The sequence below is a fragment of the Antrostomus carolinensis genome, unplaced genomic scaffold, assembly GCF_000700745.2.
Source record: "Antrostomus carolinensis isolate BGI_N321 unplaced genomic scaffold, ASM70074v2 scaffold28206, whole genome shotgun sequence".
Classification (NCBI taxonomy): Eukaryota; Metazoa; Chordata; class Aves; order Caprimulgiformes; family Caprimulgidae; genus Antrostomus; species Antrostomus carolinensis.
This window is the reverse complement of record NW_010320323.1, coordinates 4,653-6,084: the sequence shown is the minus strand read 5'-3', so window position 1 is coordinate 6,084 and position 1,432 is coordinate 4,653. Positions and strand designations below refer to the sequence as shown.

The following is a 1,432-nucleotide window of genomic DNA, read 5'->3' as shown; positions in this document are numbered from 1 at the left end:
TACCACTGGGCGCCTCCGCTCCTCCACCCAGGAGGCGTTCCCATCCCGGATGGGTGCTGGGTGGTCCCTTCGGAGCCCCTCTGCTCCCTTTATCTTGGCTCCATCCAGCTGGGAGCACTCAGGGGGTGCCTGGTCCCACTTTCACAAGGGGTGGCCCTGGGACAGGAGGGACATGGAGTGACACGGCTGCGTGCAGATGTGGGGTTTACACAGAATCCCAGAATCACCTCGATTGGAAAAGCCCTTTAAGCTCATCCAGTCCAACCATGAACCCAACACTGACCAGTCCCCGACTAACCCATGTCCCTCAGCACTATGTCTACACGACTCTTCAATCCCTCCAGGGATGGGGACTCCACCACTGCCCTGGGCAACCCCTTCCAATGCCTCAGAACCCTTTCAGCAAAGAAATTCTTCCTCACATCCCATCTCAACTGCCCTGGCCACAACTGGAGCCCATTTCCTCTTGTCCTGTCCCTTGGTCCTTGGTTGAACAGACCCACCCCCACCTCTCTCCACCCTCCTTGCAGGGACTTGGACAGAGCCAGAAGGTCTTCCCTCAGCCTCCTTTTCTCCAGGACCCCCCAAAGCAGAGCATCCCCCATGTCATGGGTCAAGCACATCAGTGTGTCCCTGCCAGGTGGCCAACGCTCGGCACAGCCTTTAGTGAGGAAAAAGCCTCAGATTTATTGAAACCACTCCAGCCCGGGGGTGTTATTTTTTCAGAGCCCCCACATTAAGCCTTGAAATAAACCCCAGCGCAGATGGGGACACAGCCCCACCCATCACCCAAGGACAGGTCCCATGTCCCCCCTGTCCCCATCAGCACTGGCACCGCTCCCGGGGCTCTCCCCGTGCCGGGGGCTGGCGGTGGCTCTGGCTGGGGATGAGCCTGACACCGTCACATCCCTGGTGAGGGACGAGTTTCCCCTGCCCCAGTGCCCGCTGGATGCCCCCCGCCAGCATCTGGAAGGCCAACTCCACGTTGAGGTTGCTGTGGGCTGAGGTCTCCACGAAGGCCATGCCCAGGGTGGCTGCCAGTTGCCCGGCCTCCTCTGCCGACACGGCTCTGTCGGCTGCCAGGTCACTCTTGTGTCCCACCAGGACGAAGGTCGGGGGTCGCGGTCCCCAGCAGCTTCGCGGTACCACTCGGGGACGTGCTCGAAGGACGCCCGGTTGGTCAGGTCAAACACCAGCAACACGCCGGCCGCGCTCCGGTAGAAGGACCTGGTGATGGACCTGGGCACACCAGGGTGGGGAGGCTTTCAGGGGGCACCCAGCACCCATCACCCCCTGCACCCTGGGATGAGACTTGGGGGATTTTTTTTTGCAGGAAGGGGAGACCTGCCTGGACCGTTCACGCTCCCAGGGTGCAGTGGGGATGGAGCAGCAGCCAGGGGTGGGTGCCCATAGGGACAAACACTGGGCAGAA

General features: G+C 61.5%; 1 protein-coding gene across 1 annotated transcript in view; it reads right to left on the bottom strand.

Annotated features, from left to right (window-relative positions):
• Positions 1-822: 822 nt before the first annotated feature.
• The window catches only part of LOC104526180 (ras-related protein Rab-42-like), a 1,330-nt gene continuing 720 nt past the window's right edge, over positions 823-1,432 (bottom strand). Inside the window, 3 exon segments of the mRNA XM_029085340.1 lie at positions 823-1,122; positions 1,125-1,239; positions 1,355-1,382. Of these exon segments, the coding sequence (XP_028941173.1) occupies positions 823-1,122; positions 1,125-1,239; positions 1,355-1,382 (443 nt within the window).